At 40.2% G+C, this 18,047-nt stretch overlaps 1 protein-coding gene across 2 annotated transcripts; it reads right to left on the reverse strand.

The window, feature by feature from the left end:
- Positions 1–1,051: 1,051 nt before the first annotated feature.
- Positions 1,052–17,786, reverse strand: NEK4 (NIMA related kinase 4). 2 transcript variants are annotated; one of them, XM_065749580.1, is made up of 15 exons: positions 17,583–17,786; positions 13,876–14,142; positions 12,680–12,877; positions 11,773–11,880; positions 10,960–11,114; positions 10,135–10,276; positions 8,807–9,226; positions 7,347–7,490; positions 5,775–5,915; positions 5,346–5,412; positions 4,900–5,006; positions 3,834–3,922; positions 3,008–3,213; positions 2,139–2,260; positions 1,052–1,443 (listed from the first exon to the last, which is right to left on the reverse strand). In XM_065749580.1, the coding sequence occupies exons 1-15, from the start codon at positions 17,673–17,675 to the stop codon at positions 1,351–1,353; spliced, it is 2,352 nt and encodes a 783-aa protein (XP_065605652.1). In that variant the 5' UTR covers positions 17,676–17,786; the 3' UTR covers positions 1,052–1,350. The 2 variants fall into 2 exon arrangements, with proteins under 2 accessions (XP_065605652.1, XP_065605653.1); XM_065749581.1 differs by lacking the exons at positions 13,876–14,142; positions 17,583–17,786 and adding an exon at positions 13,180–13,638.
- Between the last annotated feature and the right edge of the window lie 261 nt (positions 17,787–18,047).

Raw genomic sequence — 18,047 nt, forward strand, 5'->3', positions numbered from 1 at the left:
GGGTCATCCACAGCTAGATCAGGTTGTCCACAGCCTGGCCTTAAAAGTCAGAGGGATAGGGCAACCCGTTCAGTGCTTCCCCACCCTCAGACAGGCCCTCCCCCTGCACAGCCTCACACCTGTGGCAGAGGTGCACTCGGGGCTGGAGCAGGCAAGGAGGGGTTTCACTTGCAGCTTCAATCAGACTTCCATCCATCTGCACCTTTCCTTCACGTTCTCGCCTCCAGCCTGACAAGTTTCTCCCTCAGCCTGATGTGATACAGGCTGCCTTGGGTTTTGTGTTTTTTCCTTTGAAATAAGCTGTCTGTGCATGGCTGAACCGTGGTCTCCCTGCTCCTTCTGTTTGTTTCCCACGACACTTTTAAATCTCTGTATTTCATCTTGTAGCCTGCCCCAAGGCAGAGTACATCATCCACCTGGTCTCACCTCACACAGCTGTGCAGGAGCCGCAGACAGCACACCTCTAGACCCCAACAGTCATCTCAGTCTCCCCTCTGGGTGTCAGAGGTTACAATACTGAAACCAGAAGAAGGGAAAGAGACAGTTTGTGGAGTTAAAAGTTCTACTTTACAAATTCAATTCCCCTAACCTATGAAAAGAGAACATGCTTCTTCCACAGTGATCGTATGTAACAGTGCCCAGGCATGTGTAGCAACCCAGTCTTGATGCCTGGAAAGAGAAAAGCTGGGACACCTGTCTCAGATACTTTACATTCCTAGAAGGAATCAGTTTGTGGAAGGCAAAAGGATTGTTGCAAAGGGGAGCATGGCAACCATGGCTGTACTTTCAGACACAGTTTATCTAGTTACCAAATGCTTTTCACCAATTCTGTAACTGCCTCAGCAATAAAACCCAAAAGCAAAGGCACTGCTCTCTCTTAACAGCAATACAACCTGGCAACTTACCAAGCCTAGAGGGCTTTTTGGCATTAACGGGAAGTAACAGCTGCTCCTTCGCAGTAACTACAAACACTTGATAAAATGGCTTGCTCTATCACAACGTTGCCTCAGCACCCATTCTGGTACCATATTTAGTGCATCACCTTACCCTAAACTGTAATAAATTCACACAAACTTTTTGACACTCCTTTTTATACGAAGCTTAGCATGCACCCGTTTGCATTATAGAAAAACTGAAGTTTCATTAAGAGAATAAAAAACTAAACAAAGTTTCTCTGAGACAGCAATGGGCTGGTCTGTATTTTAACATGAAAAATGCTATACAAAGTATAAAGTTTTTTGCAAGTTTAACCAACAAAGGAGGTCAGTGGATAAACATGCTCTTTAAGCTGGTCCAATCCATCAGAAGAGATAGAAAGCTTTGTCCTCTTCGCTCAGGAAAAGGTTCTGGTCAGAACTTGACATTTTCTTCAAGGAATTTGAGGTGGCGTGCCTTCACGCTGTAACCTGCATACTTGTCTCCCATATACTCCCGCAACAGCAGCTTTTTAGAGCACAGGGAAATAAAAATAACACTAAGCTTACTGACATGGAAAAAAGCATCAACGACTCAAGTATCAGCAGAAGTAATCAGAACGTAAACCGAAGCACTATGCTGAAAGCAACAGGTGATGTTTTGCTACATAGATGGAAGGGGAGAACAGGAAAAGTATATTTTTGTATGAAAGCAAGAGATGTTCCAAATTCCACATGGAAGTTTTAAACACAAACAAAATATTCACTGGTAGTACTTACTCACGTGGTATTTTCTTTGTAGCAAAGTTTTTAATCAAATGAGCTAACCACACAGCACATTTATCTTTATTGGGAATAGATACTAAGCTGCTTCTCACATCGGAGTGAGAGGAATGTGAAGACAAAAAATTGCAGTTTGAAAGGAAACCATTAATGGAGAAACACCACAGAGAAGTTCCTTACATCCCTTGCATCTCCCACAAACTCAGGGACCACGGTACAACTCTAAAGCTCCTACAACCATAGGAGCTAACCTATAACCTAAAGAATGTGTAGCTGAATGCCATTTATATCCAGAACTGACTTTTTTAATATTAAAAATACACTTGCCTGCCATCGACTACCTCCACACTTTTTGGAACCCAGGTTTGCACTGTAACCTCAATATCTAAAAAGGGGTTTATAAGAAGTCAATTCTAAAGTTCTAATTTACAAGGTATTCACCTCTCTCTTTATTTCATCTTCTTCTTCCATAATGCTGTACACCCTCTCAAGGCGTTTCACTCCCAGTCCGTGCACCACATCAGATCTCAGGACTTCAACCATTCTCCTAATCTTTTCAGGACCTGATAACATGTCCATTAAAAAATAAAAAAGAGAAAAAAAAAAGTTCACTGCAATTACTTTCAATTTTCATTCTGCATGCCTAGAAGAACATGGAGCAACATGTTACCACAGGCTTCCAGTTGTTACTTTGCATGAAATAACTGTTTATCTGCAGTAAATAATCAAAAGTGGTGAATCAGAGCCACTCCAAAACTAAGTCTTAAAACAACATACAGTACAAAATCACTGCAGACACGATGCACACAATTAGGTCTCTTCAACTTCACTTGAGGTAGTTTCTGTACAAAATATTGTTTTTCGTTCAAACAATTCTCTGTAACAACAGAAAACCACTGAACTGTTGTAAGAATAATTCACTGCAAAGGAGCTTCTGTACTCATAAAAACCTCTACTGTGTTCAGTGCTGAGTTGTGCTCCCTGTGCAATTTCTGCTTTGTCCACAATTCATAAAAAATTATTTCAAAACACTCAACTCCAACTTTGAACTGTTCATTCTGGAAACTTCTAAATACAAGTCACACCACAGACTGGCTTTTTTCTTTAGTAACCACACAGACCCATCACACTCACTTCACTGGCATGTACCTCACAACTAGAACAGTTCTGTGTCCCAGGTTGTTTGGAAAGCCGTTAGTATCTGGAAGAAGCAAGACTGGACTGATTGCCTTCTGTTGCCCACTAAGAAGTTTTCTTTGGGAATTAGCAGCTGACAACCAATCATTTGAAGTAGTAACAGAGCAACAGACCTGAAGGAATCTCTTCAAATTTGAAGTCCTCTGATTCATCAGGTGATTTTCCATGCAAAATCAAGGTGTCTCGATATTTCCTATGAAGTCTAAACTCTGGGGCTGGAGTCGAGGTTACAGAGCACTCAGAGTTCTCCTTAGGGTCCATTTTCAGTGTCCAAGTCATTAGCTGCACCAGCTCATTCACTTCATTCATACTGCTTTTTCTAGGAGAGGAGAAACATGGTGTAATTCCATCACCATTTCTGATGCAATTTTCACCTTGCTTTCAGAGGACTTTCATAAATTGAGTGAGGTCCTGCTAGGCATTCCACATTAAATTACTTCTTGTGGTAGTTCTACCAACAGCAGAATTAGCAGTGTTTCATCTAATAACAGCACACCTGGAAAATATCCTCAGTCTTCAGCTACTGCTACCTGTGCAGCTGCATCTGTAGCAATGCAGCAAACAAGATTTCTTGAAAAAGTTGCTCTTGTTGACAAAATCTGAAATAAATGAGTTCAGCCTCTTTCACAGTGGAAAGGAAACACATAGACACCTTTCCACTCATGCTTTGAAAGCATCCTGGGCAGTATTTATCCACTGATGCTGCAACACTGGTTTCCCAGGGAGCTACACTTGTCCAAATATAGTTACATAATCACATGTTCTAAGGACAGCATGGAAAGTTTGTAATCAGAGAGAACATTAATTGCTGTCCCTCTAAGTAACATGTGATTCTTCAATCATTATGTAAAGTGAAATTAAGAAAGCAACGCCTGCAATTTTTTCCCAACTCCAAGTCAGCATTTAATACTCTTGCATATTACAACATAGAATACTTACTTCTCCTTGGAATCTCCATCAGACTTATCTGTAGAGCTCGTGGAAGAGCTTAGCTCATCATCAGACAGGCAATGGGTTACTCTGTATTTCTACACGAAGAGGAAACCAGACAAAAATCCCAATTTTCAGAATTCATTTATCAGTATGGCACAAACTGCTTGTTCTACACAAAAAAGAGCCCCATTCAACTAGAATAACTGTATATATAATGATATGTTCAAAAAGCTTAAATTTTGGTTTTTTTTTAACTAATACAGAGGATGTTGTAAACATGCTTTATGAAGTGCTTGATTGACTACCATAACACCACCACCAGCACATACACAACTAGCATTACCAAATTTATGTAACCTCAGTCTATGAATGCAAATTCAGTTTTTGCACCTAAGTACCAGTTAGAACCATGCACAAGCAGGTAAACCACGCAAAACACCTTCCATGCAAGTGCAGGACTGAGGAAAACAAAGTCTACGCTTTGAATTTTCAAGTTCCTTCCTTTACATCTGCTATATTAATGTCCCAAGGAATTGCAGAAGGTTTTGCCCAATGTATGTTTGTGACTTTAACCACTTTTTTTTTTTAATTAGACAACAAAAAAATATTATCAGAAACTATTTCTTATTGTGAGCATACGAACATACTAAAGTACAGTGTTCAAACACTATTAATAAAGCACAGTGAGATGTACAAGGCTAAAGGTAATGTGTTAAGACTAAACTCAAACAGTCGATTCATCCATAACCAAAACATTAATATCATGAACTACAGCAAATCAAAAAACCCAACCAACAACAACCAAGCAACAACACGTCAGTGCTGTCTGGGACGTCTTAGTCTTTACTTCTGACAAGTGGTATGAAAACATGTAGAAATTTTAGGTGATCTAACCAAACAAATAGGTAAGATTACAGATCTGCACTTTCCCTCGGGACACGTAAAACAATATATGCAGAAACTGCATTCTTACTGAGCTCTTTCCACATACAGATATTTTTAAAATATCACTATATATTTCCAAATAGTGCCTCCACTAAAATATTTCAAAAGCATTATGACCCCAGTTTACCTGAGAAATACTGGGATCTGATGAGGACTGAGCAACTTTAACATGATTTTCCATATTTGACTTTCCTTCAACTACTGCACTACTTCCTGTTCGTCTTGCTGGAATCACTGAAAGGATGACAGTTTTGCAATGTTTATAACTGAGCTGCATGTATTCTGAGTTAGTTTCATGTTCATGCAAGATAAAGTTTGGCAGAAGATAAGACAGGTTAACAAAAACCTCTGAAGCTTCTATCTGAAAAGTGTAAATTCTGAGCTTCACATGCATTTCACATACAAGTTGTCACCCCTAAATGCAACTGAACACGATTGAGAATTAGAAGAATACAGAAATGTTTGTCAAAACTAAAGCTTCAGTGCAGGTTTCTCAAGATATTACTGAAGAACAGCAAGTTAGAATTTATTCTAAAGTCCACTTATAGAATGCTAACAGGCAAACATAATTACCAGAGGGAAACATCTCTTCCCGAGAATGTTTTAGCCGTCTTCGTTCTCTTGCTGACAAAGGTCGCTCCTTTAAAATAAGTTAGAATTATACTAATTAGCAATTGTCATAATGACCTATTTATGACCTATAAAACAAAAAACATCCAAATGACACAAGAGAAAGCTACTTTCTAATTACCTAACAAAGCTGTATTATTTTTTACAAAACAGCTTTGGTAGCCAAGACTAACATACTCTTTAAAAAAGAAGCCTGTGTCCTCACTGGTTCAGCATGGAAGCATCTCTTCCTACACCAGCTTGATGGCTGACTGAACTTCCACTATGTAGGAAGCTACTGTATGTTTCTTTACTCTCTGTACATGTGCTCCAGGAACAACCTGCTTAGAAGCAATGAGACAAAAGTACAGTGACAACATGTTCTGAACTAACCTTTGAAATGGCATCTTGACTGACTTTGGCACTACTGGCAGATTCAGAGACTTTGGCAATATGCTCCTCTGCACAGCTTTCTGTTGTCTTTACATTCACACCACTAGGAAAAGGTAAAGGCTGAGGAGAAACTGCTCTGAACTTGAAAGAGAAATGAGTAAGAAATTATATACATAAATATATACATTGCAATCTAGAAGACATTATTGCGTGGTAAAGCTGGATGGGAAAGGTTTTGCATCCTACGTATGTTTCCCCCTCTAACACTTCTGCTTGCATCCACTTCCACTCTCTCCATCCCTAAATCTTTTCCCTCTAATCCCAGACTACTTTTCACCCAATGATTTTGCTGACCCCAGCCTCAAATTCCAAAATTAGAGAGCAGCAACAAGGTATGATACTGAAAACAAATCACCTGTTTCTCTTTCCTTACACAGTTGGTGTCTTTTCCCCAAGAAGCCACTCTGCTCACTGTGGAAGCAGTGCCCTGCTTTAGGCACATGTGTAAGGATCAGTAAGTTCTTTGTGGAGTCTGCACTCATATGTTCGGGGCAGCTATTACATGTCTGGTCAAAAGCACTAGCAACGATCTGCTTGCTACGAGCAGCCTTATCTGCACAGCCAGGAAAATACTGCCAGGTTATTTTGTAGACACAAACAGAAGTTTTTCACAACTCTACACACCAGTACAAACAGAGTGACTGGAAGATGCACAGAGTAAAAGGATCTGGGAGTGTTAGTGACAGCCAACTGTGTGCCCAGATAGCCAAGAAGGCTGAGAGCATCCTGGCTTGTACCAGAAATAGTGCAGTCAGTAGGAGCAGGAAGGTGGTTGTCCCCCTGTACTTCCACACTGGTGAGGCTGCACCTTGAGTACTGTGTTCAGTTTTGGGCCCCTAATAAACAAGGCATCAAGGCCCTGGAGCATGTCCAGAGAAGGGCAACAAATCTGGTGAGAAGTCTGGAACACAAGAGGCTAAGGGAGTTGGGACTGTACAGTCTGGAGAAGAGGCTCAGGGGAGGCCTTAACACTCTCTACAACTCCTGGAAAGGAGGCTGTAGCAAGGTTGGGGCCAGCTTCTTCTCACAGCTAACCAGCAATGGTCAGAAGCTCCACCAGGGAAGGTTCAGTTTGGATATTAGGAAAAAATTATTAGAAGGAATGGTAATGCATTGGCACAGGCTGCCCAGGGAGGTGATGGAGTCACTGTCCCTGGAGGTTTTCAAGAAAAGTGTAGACGTGGCACTGAGGAACAAGGTTTGGTGGGCATGGTGGTATGAGACAGACAGTTGAATGGTCTTAGTGATCTTTTCTAAACACAACACTTCAGTGCTTCCTTGCACATAGCTGGTATATCCAACTCACACTTTTGAGGTTTACTGACGTTTTCAAAGGTTTACTCATGCTGCTCATGAAGGACATCTTGAGCATTCTGCATTTTGCATTTCACTGTCAGTGAAATTATACATGTGTGCAGAAAACATGAACTTTTTTTTTTAAAAAAAGCAACACCTCACTCTTAAAGAGTACAAAAAGTAGAGAGAAATTTTTATTATTATTATCATCTGTACCTTCTCTGAACAGAATTCAGCTAGCTCCCTTTTCTTCTGCCGTCGCTGCCGTGAGAGAGAGGGTTCATGAGTAGAACCACGAGGCTGTAATTGAGAGGTAATTTTTTCCTGAGCATCTCCTGAACCTCCATGGCAGACAACACCCTAATAGAGAAAAGTACTCTTTTAGTTTGTGGACAATTAAAAACATAAATAAAATCAGCATAGGCTACTTGATGCTTTGGACTACATCCAGCTTAACATATGACAGTTACAAACCCAATGAGCTCCTGACAGTTAGAAAACAATATTCACTGCACCAGCATTTCTAAAGAATGAAGCATGAAAATCTTGTAGAAGTAATTAAAAGGCAATCACCACCTAAAGTAAAATGGCTTTAAACGATTGTACAACTGTCACTTCTGCACAGACAGAAGAACAGACATATGACCACTAAATCCAAAGCACCAGAGTAGAAAAGCCGTGTTTATATGTCACAGTTTAGAGATTCAATAGAATGAAGTAAGAACAGTACTTTTGCAGCTGTCTTAGCAAACCCACTTAACACTGGGAAATGGACAGGGGAAAAAGAAATAGGCAGTATTTCAGTATTGGTTACTACCTAAATGACAGTACTACAAAAGTCTAGGGAGAAGCTGAAGTTTCATTAGACATACCAATGTTCCAAATCACTAACACGAGCAGTGAAAGAATAAATGCAGTTAAGGGCTGCAGGAAACAATCTGCCATCAAAATAAAGGAAAACAGGAAAGCTAAATCCTTCAAACTTCCACATCACCATTCAGTCCTCCCTTCTTTTATATGCCTCTTTTCATCTCTTCATCACCTCCCTGCCTTCAATCTCCCTTTCTCTCTCAAAAAAAAAAAAAAGAAGCAAGGAGGAGGAGTGGGAAAATTCAACATTTCACAGTGTCTGACTATAAAGAAGGAAAAAGGCGACAGAGAGTGCATGCAGTATATAAATCAGATTTCAATCCCAAGAGCTGTTTTATCCACTGTTCTCTGACAAATTTAGTACCCTAGCCCCAAGTCTAACATTTAACTATTCAGATCATTTGAGTGTACTACACAGTAAAGAATGAAAGAGAAAATCCCCAGCAAGCCCCCTTGATTGGCTGTTTACTCCATTTGCTAACAGACACCCACCCAAATCAGGACCAACCCAAGAGATTAACCAGGCCTATTCAGAACAAAGATGTCCTAAAACTATTCTTCCCATCTCTCTTATCTGGAAGATTCTGGTCCCCTTCAAACACAGTATTACCATCATCTGAAACCCTCCCACCACACAGCATTTGCAAACCCAAAGCAAGGCTCCAAGCTATTTAGAGCACCTCAATAATGCTATCATCAGAATCCTACTTGTGTAGCAAACCGACATGAGCAGCAGCTCTCTATATTTTAAGAGGTGTCCATTAGTTTTATCTATTTCAAATTCTATGTAAGCACAAATGCATTACCAGGTCAGTTTGCTTTTTGTCTTTTGGCTGCAGGAGTTTCAAAGTGTCATCATCATCTTCCACAGCATCAACAGATGAGTGCTTAGCCTCAACACCTCCTTCCTTAGAAGCTTGCTTTATCTTTTTCTGTAGTCCATCAGTTTTGATCGGTGGACTAGTGGATATTATTCTAGAGTTCTCTGAAACATTCACATACTTCACTTTATTACTCTCTGGAATATGCTCAGTGCTACTCTTTTCACTTCCAAAGTTCCTCTTTTCATACGGTAAGATATCAATATTCACTCCACTAATTGTAGCTAAGGAGCCTCCCAGGTTGTTCAAATCATCACTGCTTGGTTTTGTATTCAGCTCAGCAGCTGGTTTCTCTGATGGACAAACCTTGCTGACTTTGTATTTGATGGCGCAGTCTTTCTCATTCTAGAAAGAAAAGAAAAACAAAACAAGAGAGTTACTTCTTGGTATTGTGCACCTGAGGAAAATCATTAACATACCAGAGTTCATAAAGTGTAATGAAATTATGATCAATTACAGATTAGGAGCTTCAAAAATGCAACAACCCACATATAAGAAGAGATAAGGACTGTATTGGCAGATTATACATCTCAGGCAGGGATGTATACATATATTGCTCACTCATTTTTCTCTGGTACTATGAAATAAAAGTTGTAAACCCTTGGCTCTTCCACAAGGGAGAAACTAACGAGTATCAGCAAGAGCTACTCCACCACATACTTTTTTCATACATATTTCAGCTCTGGAAACTTAAACTCATGATAGCAGACTAACTTCAGAACACAAACGAAAAAACCCAACCACATACAAGATTGATAAGACTCATTTTAACCACTGAAAAGAACTAGAAGAATAAACAGTTCTGTAGTTTAACTAATTTTGTCAATCAGAATCATATAATTGAAAATGATTACCACTTGACATCAAATATTTGAAAAATATTTTATCTCATATACTCCATGAGAAGTGTAGAAATACTTGTATATACCTTTTGTATGAAGCATTGTTAAGTCCATAAATTAAAATGCACACTGACATAGAAGGAATTCATATAATAGCCCACAAATGAAAAATTGGATGTTATTTAGTTAATAGTTATAGTTAAGTTACTACAATTAGTTTTACTCACAGCTTTTTAGTTACTTCCATTATTAACCTAAATGCTACTCCTTCATTAACATTTTATATACCACCGCAAATCTACGTTCTCACCAATGCTCAAAGCATTTCACATAACAGATAGTATTTTTCCTAGGAAAAGCAAGTTGATTCTTTTCAGTGCGCAGGGGAAGAGGAAGAAGGATGTATCTTACAACTCTGCATTTCCTCCCTCGCTCAAAGGAACTGTCTGGGGGTATAACATTCTCGATATGAGATTCATTCTTCACTGAGATCACAGAAGAAGAACCTTGAATTTTAGAATCCACTGTTTTCTTATCACTTTTGGATGCTTTTCTGTTAAAGAAAAAAAACAAAACTCAAAAAGCTCAATCATCAATTACAAGACCTTAAAACATTTCTTTAGATTCTACTAACTTAAAAAAAAAAATCAAATCCACTACACAGATAACAGAGAATACACAATAGTAGCCTTTTTTTGACAGAGCATACCTAACATTCTCATTTTCCTCTCTACAAAAGTTAGAAACACTATTTAGACTCTGGCAGCAAAATACATTTGTTCCACACAGCACCAAAGCCTGGGAGCTGTAAAATAACTGACCAAACTCAATAAAGAAAACCAGTCATATCAGTGAATGCCAAAAGGAAATTGTGATTCCAATTCCTAGCTGATAAATGGCCTCAATGAACCACACAGAATAATGTGCATTTCCCAATCTTTCCTTGAAAATACTGGAGTTTCTTCTCTTTACTCTGAATAAGCTGATCAGTCCTACGTGTTGCACAGATTTCTTTTACCTTTGCAAAAATGAAAACAAACAAAATACAACTGGTTTTCATTCTAACTACTCTATTTCTCAAAGTCTATAAGGAAATGAATACATTTGTAGGTTTTGCAACTGCACACAGAAGAACTAGTTTTATCCTGCTATAAAAACAAAATTGGAAAACTCTAAGGCAAAGATGAAAGTAACATGTATGTTTTGCATAAAATCACTTAAGTGAAAACACCTTACATCTTTGTGGCTTCCAAAAACATCGAAATTTGGTGCCTGATATATGGTTGTCTCAGTATGCTTTTCACACTAGGCCTTTGCTCGGGTTTTTTACTGAGCATAGTTTGTATTATTTCTACCAGCTGTGTGCTGTAATCCTTAGGCATAGGTGGCAGCTGTAACAGGAACAGAAGTCTGACATTATTTAACATCTTTGTCAACAGAGCATACTGCAAAATCATTTACACATAACAGTCAAATTCAGCTAAGCACTTTGTATAAAAAGCAGCCCAACTATTCACATGATGCATTTCCCAAGTGCTTAACTGCCCATCAAACAGAATACAGAAATCCTGTGTTTTGTCTGTGATTTTTTTTAATTAGTATCAAGCAGCTGAAATTCTGTTAACAGGCGTAACAGATTTGTATATAATTCATCTGTTTTAACTTCATCATATAACAAAGCAAATAAGACACTTATCTTGTATCTAACAGGAAAATGACAAATAGTGATGGAGTTCTTTGCACAGTGTATAATTAAGAAGCAAATGAAACAAGTGATTTATCTTGAAACACTGAAAATTAATCAGTGCAGTAATGCACAAAAAGGTAATAAGAAATCTAAGCAATCTCTAAAAAGAAACTTCCTGGACGTGCTATTCAATTATAGATTATCAGGAAATACCAATTTTACAAACATACATGATGACATGTAACATGTAAGATACTTACAAATCCCTGCATCATTTCTGATTGAAAACAGTTACCTCAAGTTTAAAACAAACAAACAAAAAAACAACAAACAAGCACTGATAAAGAAATAAATGTTTTTACCTTCCCTTCAATAATTCGATAAACCAAAGAGTTCATGTCTTTAGCATTAAAAGCATGTTTCAGTGTAGCCATTTCATAAACACAGCAACCCAAAGCCCAAACATCAGACTGAAAAAAAGGGAAGGAAATGTTTAAAGAGCTTTGAGTTAAAGTAAAGGCAAAAAACTTTATCTTCAGACTTAGTCACATGCTTTCAAAGAGTCTTTTCATCACAATAAATGAATTAGGATCAAATGACACTGCAAACTTCTGGCCTCAGTCTCACTCTTAATTTTGATTGACCATATTTTTCCAGTATTAACCAGGTGGATTTTGAAAATAACTGTAAAAGTTGCAGTTTGTAGGGGTTTTTTTTAAATTAATTACAATATTGGTTCTAACCAGAGAAAGAAAATCTTATTTTTCATTAGAACTGTTTCCCTTAGTTGTTGCTCAAAGACACACAAACTGATGCTCCCCACGGTTTTCAACATGTGGAACACAAGAGCACAATTATCTTACTTTGTTTTATTTTAAATTCACAGAGATGCTGCTCATTCCACCATTTTTTTTAATTTAGGACATTTAAATTTTATTTTTTTAGTTTAGTATGAAGCATCCTGTATCATACATAAAACATTGAGAAAACACAGCTATATAACACAGAACAAAATATTTGCTTATACTGGCATGCTACAATAGGTACTGGCAGCCTGATGAACATCTAGTCCATGATAACTTATTAGATGCTGTCAATTCTCACTTACTGCAGCAAACAGTTCCATAAAGGTGCTGGCCAATCTTTTTCTTTTAATCTTCTGTGACATTAAAGAGTAATTAAAATAATGCATAAGACCGTAATGCTCTCAGACAAGCAAAACAAGTTGCTTAGCAAAGTAGAAATGACATTTGCATTAACTTACTGTACCTTGTAGTTGTAGGGCTTGTTAGAAAAGAGCTCAGGGCTCATGTAGTATGGTGTGCCTATAAGAGTGCAGGCCATGTCACACTGGTTTTCCAACACTCTGGCTATTCCCAGGTCACCCACTTTTATTATATTTGCTCTTGTCAGAAAAATATTTTGAGTTTTAAGATCTCTGTGAAGAATGTGTTTTTCATGTAAATACTGGGAGAGGAAGAAAAAAACATACAGATTGAGTTAAGTAACACAACTGGTTCTCCATGAGAAGTAAAATAATGCAACACAGGTCAAAGGAGGAAAATGCAAACACAGCAAAGATACACATATTGTTATATGAGAAAAATGATTTATCACTGCTGAAGACAGCATCAGTAAATCAGTGTAAGAATAACACAGGTACAGACCCAAAAACTTGGTATTGCTTTACCAAAATCTCCCCTGTGTGGCTTTAACAAGCCAGCAGAAGAGAAGAAAAAAAATGTAGGACTGCGCTCAGACTAACTCACTTCTGATACTTCCATTTCCTGGCATCCAGATCTTAGTCTTTATTTAAAAGTTTTGGTGGAAAACGCAATATGCGCTTTGTCTAAATAACAGAAAAAAGATGAGGTTTACAATTAGAAATAACAGACATGACTGTGCATACACGTACTCATGTACACCTGGCCATAGGAGGCAACTTTTAAGGAGCAGCACAGAAAACTCTTATTTCTCAGTGCTAATATTTAAATCTTGTCTTTATCAAACTTTAAAAACAATTACTAAGGTAACAATCTCCAATTATTACACGCCAACAGACTAGGGTTACATTTAATAAAGTCATGAATTAGCAGTTTAAACTTATGATTTAAAAAACAGCAAACCACAGAAAACGAAATGCTTCTGAAAGAAGCCTTCTCTTTCAAAGAAATCAGAAAGACAACTACACTATGCAACTCTGATCCAAAAAGTCAAACCAGAGAAGCATTTCAGACTACAAACATCTTCAAAGTTACCACTGTCTACTGCGACAGAGATGTAGATATACCAAGATGCAGATATACTTGTGAACAGGTAATTAATGGAATTGATAACCATTGTACATATATGTAAACCCAACCAAATTGAATTTCAAAATCTGTAGCCTAGCTATGGAATTCTAAACGCAGAAAGATCAAATTAAATTTATATTTTAAAAGGACAAAGTTATATTTTATTTTTACCTGTAATGCCATGGCAATCTGGACAAACCATTCTACCACCTGACTTTCTGGCAGAAGTTTGCCCTTCTGCTCTTTGAGTCTGTGATACAGGTCTCCTCCTTCACAGAAGCCCATAACAATATACAACAGCCCATCTTCCCCCTGCCAGGATTCTCTGTAGGCAACTATGTTGGGGTGTTTCAGCTGTGATAGCAGCTGTGCCTCTTGCTCTGCCGCTCTCCTCTCTCGGCTGGAAGCATGCTTAAGGTTTAACTTTTTGATGACATACTGTAAAAGAAATTTTAAGATATATCATCAGAAAAGAAGCTTACTACATAGAAGCTCAAGGAAATAACCCAAACCTAAAGGAATCGCAGTAACAGAAGTCTTCATATATTATTCTATATGGAAATAGCAATTTCTTAGCAGTTAAACACCATATGGACAATTATGCTGAAAAGAAAAAAAAGAAAAAAGTGGAACAAGTGTAGCTATTTTATCAGTGTACCTGAATGACACTCTGCACAGGAATTTTGGGGCACTTTGCTTTCTTTTGACTATGTTCACATTTGTCATCTTTTTCTTCTCATTTATAAATATGTTTATCATTAATCTCTTAAACACAAAATGCATTACAATGCATCACAGTTGCTTCTAAATGGGCCGTTTAGACAGTAATATTTATATAATAAATAAATAATGACACTAAGGAAATGTCATATCAGAAAAACAACAATGAATGTTAAGAATAAAATTCACCTGCATATAGATCACACTTTCAAAGTAAAATTAAAAAAAGAAAGCTGATAATCTGTATTTCAAAGCCTGGATTCCACATTCTCATACCCTCAGGAAGAATCCAAAAGAGCTGAACTTCTGAATGCACAAAATAATGCAGCTAAGCTTTTTAGGTCTGTTTATCCTTTTCTTAAAAGCAGAATAAACAGCACCAATGAGAAACCACCAAACAAAAAACTTGCATCTGGCAGCAGAGCCACAAGACAGAAACAATTTAGGACTGCTTTGTACAAACAGCCTACAAAGCAGTTAATCATAGAAGAGAAAACAGGCTTCCACTGGTAAAGAAAGCAAGCAGAGGTAAAGACTGCAAGCATAGAAACAGTTGGAGGGCTGCCAAAGTACTTTCCCCAAAAGCTGAAAGCAGACATCATTTACACTCCAACTGCCCTGCAATGAACAGGAAAACCTATAGCTTGACCTGCCCAGCCCCATCCAGCCTGGCCTTGAATGTGTCCAGGGACAGGGCACCACCACCTCTATAGGCAACCCGTGCCAGTGCCTCATCACCCTTACTATAAGAAGGTTTTTTCCTTATACTCAATCTAAATCTCCCCTCTTTTAGTTTGAAACCATTTCTCCTTGTACTGTCCCAACAGACCCTGCTACAGAGTCCCCTTCTTTCTTACAGCCCCTTTAGATACTGACAGGCCGCTCTCAGGTCTCCCCAGAGCCTTCTCTTCTCCATGCTGCACAGTCCCAGCTCTCAGCCAGTCCTTGTAGGGAGAGGTTTCATCCCTTGGATCATTTTTGTGGCCCTCTTCTGGACACGCTCCAACAGGCCCATGAGGTCTCCTGCACTAAGAACTCCTACATCCCCACCTTCCAATCTATTCACTCAAGGGGTACATGAAGAGCAGTCACCAGTGACTGATGCAAAAAAGTTGTTGAGCACTATAAAGACAAAGGGATCAGTGCAAACAAGGAGATGTTACAAAAGGAAGTAAAACAGATGCTCACCCATCTCCGAGATCTAGGCTCATAGGGAAAGAACTCCAAGAGGAGGGATCTCCTACATGACATCCTTTCCTCTGTGGCAGTCAGCCCTTAAATGAGGTCTTAGAGCCATCACCGTGCTCCCAGGCTGACCTGGTCATTCCTTCAGGTGCTCAATCAGTGGTTCAGGCTGTGACTCAGAAGCCCCCATACAAGTACATCAGCCTCATCCTTGTCCATTCTTACCAGCCTGCCTGTATTACTCACTAGTGGAGGTACGCCTTCTCAGACTAACCTTTACTAGTTGATATTCAAGCCTTGTTTTTAATTGGAACCCCTTGCCAAGACCAGTTCCAGTTGAGCCTTGGCCTTCCTGACCCTAGCAGCATCCCTATAATCCTCCTACCATATATGTCCCTGTTTCCACTGCCTGTGCATTTTCCTCTTGCTCTCTGGTTTGACCAGCAGGTCCCAGTTCAGTCATGCCTTCCCTTCCTGGCTGCCTACACCTGTAGATGGAGAGCTCGTGTCACTACAGTCCAGGCAGCCTCCAAACCTGATGTGAACTATCTATTCACTCACACTGGTGAGCAACAGGTCCCATATCTCATCCCCAAGGTGGGGCCATCTATTATTTTACTCAGGAAGTTATCCTTGATGCATTCCTGGAGCCTCCTTTATCACCTGCAGCTCGCTGTGCTACTTTGCCAGCAGACATCAGGATGGCTGAAGTCTACCAGCAGGACAAGAGCCTGCAATCACAATGCCTCCTGTAGCTGAAGGAATAAGGTTTCATCAACATGCTCCACCCAATCAGGGCCCAACCAGAAGGCTCCTTTTACTGACTCGAGTATTTGCCCGTGGCCATTCAGGGACAGCTCTTCACACTGTTCCTTAACTGATGTACAGGACAGTGCCTCCTCCCCTCTTTCCTAACCTGTAGTTTCTAAACAGTAGCTATCAACAACTACACTAAAGTGCTTTGAATCATCCCAACAGTTTCAATGATAGCAACTATGTCACAGCTTTCTAGCAGCATTGTGGCTTCCAACTCCTCCTGTTTGTTTCCCAAGCTGTCTGTACTGGTGTAGAGGCACTTCAGCTGAGCAGTCGGCCTTGTTGTCTTATTGGAGGATAACTCACTATTTCCTTTGAACAATTTCTCACATGGCCTTCCCCTGTTGCCTCAGCAGTATTTAGACATGGAAACCAACAGCTTTTAGTTTTACTTCAGCGTTGGTCAGTATGACCAGAGTGCAAAAAGGATACGCACAGCCTAATTTGAAACTCAACACTACTTATATTTGTTTTAGTGAACTCGCTTCTGTGGGAAGATTCCCATTAAGTCTACTGTAATGCTCTCCTGCTTTCTGCATAAATTTTGTGTACACTTTTTTTTTTTCATTCTAAACTCGAGCCACATGACCCCCAACATAAAATAAAAAACAAAACAAACATTACTCCAACAGCAAATATACTTAAAATACAATTTCCTTCACAGAACATCTCCAAAAAGTAGTAGTAGTAATCTCCAAAAGCCACAACTAAAAATCCTGTTCATCATGCTAGAGAAGAAGTGTTTATAGAAATTGGCAAGAGATAAGACACAGGCCGATACATCAAATATTTAAGTTAAAACAGAACCGATAAGGAAGCAAGACTCTTGCCAATGCTAATGATCAGCATAAAAAGAAGCAAAATCCAAGGACCGGCATACAGCAGAAAGACCTCCGCAGGTGCTGTTTACTTTCAAGACAGCGAGGTTAGCAGGACACTGGACTGTGCACCGTGGTAATGGGCCCGCAAGGGCACCAGCACTGCCATCGCAGCCACCTGCACGGCAGGGCTTTGCCTCTGGATGCCCGGCCGGGCCCTGCCGGGCCAGCACCAGTCCTTCCCGCCCGGTCGCGCCCCAGGCCGCCGTCAGGGCCCCACAGCCAGGCCCCACCCGACCCGCCCCCCCCTCACCCCAGGCCGCCTCAGCCCCTCGCTACCTGCTTGCTGTCCTGCCGGTGCCGCACCAGGCTCACCTCCCCATAGCTGCCCTTGCCCACAGCCCGCAGGAAGGAATAGGCGGCCAGGGGCATCCTCTTGCCGCCAGCCCCGCAGCGGGCTCCCTCAGCGCCCGGCGGCGGCTATCGCCACCTGGGGCCGCACGCCCGGCAGCGCGGCGGCCGCTGCCATAGAGATGCCCTCAGCTCCCACTGCCACGGAGAGCGCGGCACGCAGAGCGGCCCGCCTTGCGTCCCTATGCCGCGAACCCTCCGCCGCCATCTTGTAAGCGGGAGAAGCGGCCATGTTAGGAGCGGGCAGGGCGGGAGACTGGCTTGAGACCGAGGGCTGCTGCCATCACGAGGAACAAAGCCGTCCGCACCAGAGTCGGTGGCAGATGGTTCCCGGCGTGCTGCCTGTGTGGTGTGACGGGAGCCCGGGCCGCTCGCTGAGCAAAGCCATCGTGT

Source organism: Cyrtonyx montezumae, unplaced genomic scaffold (assembly GCF_038088225.1).
Source record: "Cyrtonyx montezumae isolate F1298 unplaced genomic scaffold, pur_monq_1.0 scaffold_6, whole genome shotgun sequence".
Lineage (NCBI taxonomy): Eukaryota > Metazoa > Chordata > Aves > Galliformes > Odontophoridae > Cyrtonyx > Cyrtonyx montezumae.

Excerpts from the sequence above, each read along its gene's own strand:
- NEK4 (XM_065749580.1), bottom strand. The coding sequence starts at position 17,675 with ATGCCCCTGGCCGCCTATTCCTTCCTGCGGGCTGTGGGCAAGGGCAGC. Across the intron at positions 3,214-3,833 it reads GATGGAGATTCCAAGGAGAA|AAAAAGCAGTATGAATGAAG; the intron begins GTAAGTATTCTA and ends CTCCTCTCCTAG. Across the intron at positions 1,444-2,138 it reads AAGATGAAATAAAGAGAGAG|CTGCTGTTGCGGGAGTATAT; the intron begins GTGAATACCTTG and ends TGCTCTAAAAAG.